The sequence below is a fragment of the Ixodes scapularis genome, unplaced genomic scaffold, assembly GCF_016920785.2.
Source record: "Ixodes scapularis isolate PalLabHiFi unplaced genomic scaffold, ASM1692078v2 PGA_scaffold3__209_contigs__length_174095766, whole genome shotgun sequence".
In the NCBI taxonomy this organism is placed as follows: Eukaryota; Metazoa; Arthropoda; class Arachnida; order Ixodida; family Ixodidae; genus Ixodes; species Ixodes scapularis.
Genome location: NW_024609868.1, coordinates 88033595 through 88040122, shown reverse-complemented (window position 1 = coordinate 88040122; position 6528 = coordinate 88033595). Strand labels below are relative to the sequence as shown.

The following is a 6528-nucleotide window of genomic DNA, read 5'->3' as shown; positions in this document are numbered from 1 at the left end:
AGGAAGAGAGAAGCAACCGACACCATCTGCTCCACCATACTCCGCTAGATTTATCGTATTTGAATGACTCTACGTACAAAGTTTTATATATACATTCCATCTGCAAGACTTTTTTTGTCAAACTGTAATGGAATCGAGCTGAATCTTGTTTCTGTGTACTCAGTCATGGTTTTACTTGTACAGCATAAATCAAAAGGTTAGCTTCCGTTTTGCTTGTTTTGGCCCTTCAAATCTCCTAACCATGAAGGGTAATGAAAAAAGGACCTTTGTTCCTGCTTCCTATATCTGAGCAGTCTTCAGTATAAAATTTAAAATACGTTCATGTTGTAGCACACATATTCACGGATATTTTGTTTTGCATAATCGTTCTTATTGTGCGTATTTTAATTGTTCTCATTTTTAATACACAATTTAGTCGCGGTTATTAATTACAATTGTTTGATAAAACATTTTAGCTCTTCACTGATAACCTAACTGCATGATGATTATTTGTGCTTTCAACAAATATATTAAAAGTCAATAAGCATTGCGGAAAATTTATCTTACAACGGATTTTAACAACAAATTGTATATCATTTTCAAGAATAAGATTACAATAATCTTGCGTCTTTTATCCGACAAGATTTATTTTCATAGTACTCGCTTGCGTAATGTATGTTATCAGACAATACTCACGTTTTTTCAGTCCAGCAACTAAACTATGCAGAGAGTTGTTCATTTGCGCGTGAAGCTGATCCTGAAACTCACCAAATCAGACATCACTCAAACAGTCCCCATAAATAAATAATTCATTCTCATCTGATACACGTATATAATACAATGCACGAAAGTTCTGGATAAAACAAAAAAGTAGGGGTCGAGATCACAATGCCACGTTCAAGTTTTCATCGCTCCACGGTCTTGGTTGTGGTGGCTTCTCCCTCCTTGCTGACGCTGCGGGCGATCTCGCAGCGGACAGGGATCACGTACTCGACACCCTTGCTCTTCTCGACGGGCAGTGGAATCTCAATGACCAGCTTGTTCTCGGCAGTGAGTCGGCAGGCGATCTTCTCCACGTCCACGCCCTCGGGTAGCACCACGTTCCTCCTGAGCTCGCGTCGAATCTTGGTGTCCCCCTCTGTGTGCTCACAGAAGGCCCTGACGTTGAGCTGCCTTCCGACCGCCTTGAGCGTCACGTCGTCCGCCTTGAAGCCTTCGACGTCGATCTCCACCGAGATCTTGTCTTTGTCCGTACTGGGCAGTACCTTGACCTCCTTCACGACGCTCTCTTGCCTCTCGGGCCTGGGAGCACCGTTGTACGCCGACGACGGCAGGAGCGAGGACTCTGGGAACATGCCATCCAGGTACCGCATGCAGTCCGGGAACTCCTTGGCGAATTCGTCCATCTGACGCCTGACGTCGGAAGCGCTGGTACCCTCAAAGACACGGTGAAACTTCTTCACCTCCGTCCTGGTCTGCGTCGTGGAGTTCACGGGGATGTCGACGGAGCGAGACATAGCTGCCCTGAACACTCGGAGACTTCTGCGATGAACCGCCGGTCCAGAGACAAGATAAGAGGGGTGTCTGGAGACTGCCGCTGTCGAATAACACAGACAGGCGAGAGCTGTTTTCTCGGCGTACCCGGGGCCGCCGGTAGCTTTATATAGCGTCTACGCCGTTGAACGTGAAGTCCGCGGCCCGCTTCCAAAAAAGCAGGGCCTCCCTCTCCCCTTTAGCTTTCGGCAGCTCATCAGCGCAGCCATGTTGGAAGGAGGCGGGGGTGGAATGCTTGCGCGCGGCCAAGGCCGATGTCATCTCGTAGGCACGCGTGCGCTGGGTGCTTGTAATCCTTCTTCATTGGCTGTTGTGTTTTGGGGGGGCCAACACGTCACTGTCGGATAAATAGGTTGGGTCAGGAAATGAGTCAGCGACACGTACTCGTCGATGAAATACGGCATGAGAGGACGTAACCTGTGTTCGTAGTTGCCCTCCCTTTCGTCTCACCCCTTGAAAGAGGTGATTTATTACTCTCCCACGGTGTTTGCCGGTGACACAGGTTCGAGTTTCTCGTGTTTCATTCAATTCTAGTACGGTGTGGAAGTATAGTGGTCGAGAAAAATGATGTCAAGCGTCCTGTCGGCGGGAACTGATTTGCAGCTTTTGCTTGGGAAATATGATCGGCCCTGACGCAAGCCTTCTTTTTTTTCTCGATTTTTTACTCTTTTCTTAAAATACCGAAAGCAAATGGGGGAAAGATGGAAGGTCTTTAGGGGTTCACATTCCCCGCATCCCTTCGGCCATCGACCTGTTATGACCCCGAAAGCTTTTATTGTCACTACGAATACTGAACTGGTTCAACCAGGGCTCAGAGAACTTGAAAGTGGCCATATCTGTAATACTTAATGGTTAGACTTAGGGATTAGTAAAAGTACAAACACAAGAATGGTCATAACAACACATCTTAGTCCTTGGTTATTTCTTTGATTTTTTTAAATATTTGTAGCCCTAATAGTTATCAAAAATAAAAACAGACTGAAAAAATAATTATCTTGGAAATTGTATAAAGCTGAAAGTGCCATCACTAAACAACCTTCGTGAAGAGACCACCAAAAATGCGAACACGCCAGCAAGAAATCTAGGTGCCAAAAGTTAATCTCAAAGCTACGGGGAGAAGCAAGGCAAAAAAAGAATGCAAGGTGGTATGTTTTGCACAAGGCCACAGTATCTTCTCACCAAAAAGCATTTCAATTAACCAGAGCATTCATTTCATTACCCCGAGAAGGAAGCGCAAAAAAAAAAAAAAAAACATTAAAAGGGTGGAGATATAAATAGGGGAAAAAGTAAACATTTCAATAAAGATTTTGCCTATATTAATATATTAAAGCGATAAGAAATGAAATAGGGGATAAAGATTTTTTTCGGTAACCCGTCTCATTACAAGACTAATGCGATTTCTGCTGGTGAGTTATACGGTCAGGAGGACATAATATAGAAGGAAAACCGTCACAATACGTCGTATAGTAGTGTGAGGATTACTACTATTAAGTGACCAACTTAAATTGGATACTTCAATTTTTAATTAGTTAGAAAAAGCGTGATATGATTCTAGGTAAAAGTGTTTTGTGCGTCACCTAAAATTCCCAAATAAGTCAATTTTAAAAATACCTGAGGCACGTTTTCGGATCTCCAGTGTTGCTCCCGTTGCAGGAGTGGAAAATTTAGGGCGTCCACTTGCTTACCACGTGTTTCAAATGTTTCTAAATTTGACTGATTCGGTAGCTTTATATGACGTTCAGCAAGCTTCTTAGAGGAACAATATGCTTATATTAACGAATTAAAAAGTTAATCAACCAATTTTCTCTAATTATCCGATTTATTGTGAGCATATTAGCCCGTATATTATGTCCCTCTGAGCCTAAAACGCACCAGCACAGACCGAAGTAGTGGACCTTTTACGGCTTTTTTTTTATATATAAATCTGATTAAATTAAAACACGTAACTTGAATATGAATATACGTAGTGACGCGTTTATTGCATATGTGTCACAACAGAGTCCCTTGTACCTCTCAGATTCGACATACGTGCATGGTACTTGTACTATATATAGCATGTCTGAAATACCCAGGCTCGGTCTACAATGGGCCGTAAAAATCGGCGCCTGCACGTGGTAATGTAAACTTTTTGTCAAAGGTGTATTTCCCAGGTCGGTTTTATTATGTATACTTACAAACCGTTCCTCAGTTTCTATAAAATATAGGGCCAAATATTTGCCAGGGCCAACGGCGGACGGCCACGCAGACGAGCGAGTCGAGTGGCAGGGCGCGTTTGGCGCGCGTATTGATAGGTGGCGTCGGGAGCAGCGTCGGAAGGCGTAGCCGATCAGCGAAAGAAAGCAGAGGACACGCAGACGAAATCTGTCGGCAGTAACAGCACCGCTGGAGCCGTCGTTATGCAACCGTGTTTTCTTTTATTTTTGTTACTTCAAATTTTGCTGTCAATGTCTGCGTTTATTTTTAAACTGAAAGTGTATTGCAAAAATATGATGTCCATTTTAAATATTGATAGACCACGGTCGTCGCAAGCAGCTTTGATAAGGAGGTTGTAGCACCATCTATTAATGTCTGCGCCAAACGTGCCTCGCCAGCAGACTTGGTAGTTGCGTCGCCTTCCGCTGTTGACCATAAGAGTTTTGTAGCCGTATTTTTTTACAGAAAGGGCGCTACGCTTTGTAATTTTACAAGACAAACCGACCTCTAAAATACGCCTTTTACGAAATGTTTAGATTACTACGTGAAGGCGCCGACTTTTACGCCTTATTTTAGACCGAGCTTGCGTATTTCGGACACTTTATATATTACATTACCTAAAATCACTTGGCTTTCCCCTTCATACTACGAGCAGCCGGTGCTGCAGGGGCCTGTGTGTAAGAAACTAATAACAATTTTTTTTCAAGTTGCTCAAACTAATTTCAGAGATTCCTTTTTAAAGAATAGATAAATCATGAAGCTGTGTGAAGATTATGAATGTTCAGTTTCTGAACTTTCTTAGATATGCAGTAGTGTCACATTATAAATGATTGAAAGTGCTGCTTCAAACCTTAAAAGGCCTAAAATTTCTTGACTTCTTAACTAAATATTATGTGAGATTTAAAGGCGTAGACTCACGTATTTATTCGGAATGTACAGAGCCAAATATTTTAAAATGTAAACTGGGGGCATTATCTTACGTAGATAAAGTGAAAGGAAGTAATTACTTTTATGGTAATCAGCAATGCGCCAAATCGCAAACTTGGTCGTGGAATAATGTGCTTTCTTCAAACTTAGCATACATTTTAATCCCAAGCAAGAATTTGTAGTGTATAATCGAAGAAATTTAAGTAGACGTAGCACTGGTTTTTCTTGTTAGGCTAGGAGGCACAATTTGGTTTAAATTTATTTGACATAATTTATATATTTTATATTGCACTCCGAATAATAATCCAAGCTGCACGGGCGGACAGAAAAAAAAAAGGAAACAAAGCCCGTACAAGATCTCAACACAGTTGATCAGAAACAAGGTCAAAACGTCGCAAATGCATGTACAGGTGGACATCGTCAAAAAATATTAGTTAACGAAGCAAATCCATACCGTCTTTAAGCAAACCTAAACACTAGGCTAATTAAACACTGCCGTGTTTAAAGGAAGTATCTAAGCACATAGAGTACGGATTATCAAATATGCGTGCAAATGATTAAAAAGAAACACATTGTCTGCTTTCCCGCGAGCACTTGAGAGAACCAGTGGCAGGAATCTGCTGGGGGATCTCGGTGAAGGACGGGGCTACATTTGTACCACGCCGTAAAAGAAAACTGTCTGCGCTGAGACACTGAGTATGGTGAAACTTTGTGTTCGCTGTCAGGCACTCATTATTAAGGTAGTATGTATTTATAGACAAAGTCAGTGTGATAGTAGAGAAATCTTTTTTTCAAAATTCCACTGCTATTTCCGTGACACTGGGCCCCGTCCCGATTGCAGAACATTTCACCCTCCGTCCTTCGAATTCTTCTGAAACACGACCTTTACCTCGAAGCGTTAAGCATTGTTGATAACTCATTCTACAGAACCTAGAAAACAAAGAAACCCTTTTGAGAACGCCCTGAACAGCTCCGTTAAGCAGGTATAGACTGAGCTTCCCTAAGACCTCTTGTTTCGCACAAACACTGAAATATTCTGAGAGCGAACCCTGAGAGATACGGGATTTAGATATTACAGGAGTGACAGTGATAAGCATCCCCTTCAGGACCTTAGGGAGGATCCGGCAAGGGGACTGCTCGCTCGCGGCACTGAACAACTTTATCGCCTTGCGTTTGCGCTGTACTACTATTTTCAAAGGGCGGTCTGTGCTTGTAGTCTTGCTTAAACATGTTCTCTCTCTGCTCTTTTTTTTTGTGGAAGGAGGAGAAAGTGGGTCGTTAGATATATAAACCCTCTCGAACTGTAGATGTTTTACCTAATGAAGAGAGGTCCCCGCTCCAAACATCGTAATAAACCATGTTGTAGTAGTTTCCCAGCAGAGCACTTCTTTTACTAGGATATTTATATATATATATATATATATATATATATATATATATATATATATATATATATATATATATATCCTAGTAAAAGAAGTGCTCTGGTGGGAAACTACTACAACATGGTTTATTACGGTGTAGAGGTTAGCACACCTGAACGGACATTGGAAGGCCCATAGTTCAAATCCTGGCTCCGCCGTTTTTTGGCTTTCGGTGAGTTCCTGAAAACTTTGATTATTTGATTAATTGGATTAAGTACGGTTCATTCATCTGCACATATTCCTTTATATCCTTCTCGGAGACCACGTACGATGGTGTGAAGTGTCCGTGTTGTATATTCAATAACGTGGCTCTTGATTCTCGCAGATGATGATGATACCGTGTCTCTAAAGCTCATAAACAAAGAATAGTACATGTACACGGGACGAGACAAACAGTGGGAGGATTTCTGGAGCACAAACGAGCACGTACCACGTGACACTAAACGTCGTA

The 6528-nt window shown here is 42.1% G+C and overlaps 1 protein-coding gene across 1 annotated transcript; it reads right to left on the bottom strand.

Moving 5' to 3' along the window:
* Window positions 1–770: 770 nt before the first annotated feature.
* Window positions 771–1648, bottom strand: LOC8032367 (alpha-crystallin A chain). Its single transcript, XM_002409704.5, has one exon. The coding sequence runs from the start codon at window positions 1494–1496 to the stop codon at window positions 885–887; it is 612 nt and encodes a 203-aa protein (XP_002409748.2). The 5' UTR covers window positions 1497–1648; the 3' UTR covers window positions 771–884.
* Between the last annotated feature and the right edge of the window lie 4880 nt (window positions 1649–6528).

Bases quoted from the DNA above. Each gene is read 5' to 3' on its own strand.
- LOC8032367 (XM_002409704.5), bottom strand. From the start codon at position 1,496: ATGTCTCGCTCCGTCGACATCCCCGTGAACTCCACGACGCAGACCAGG.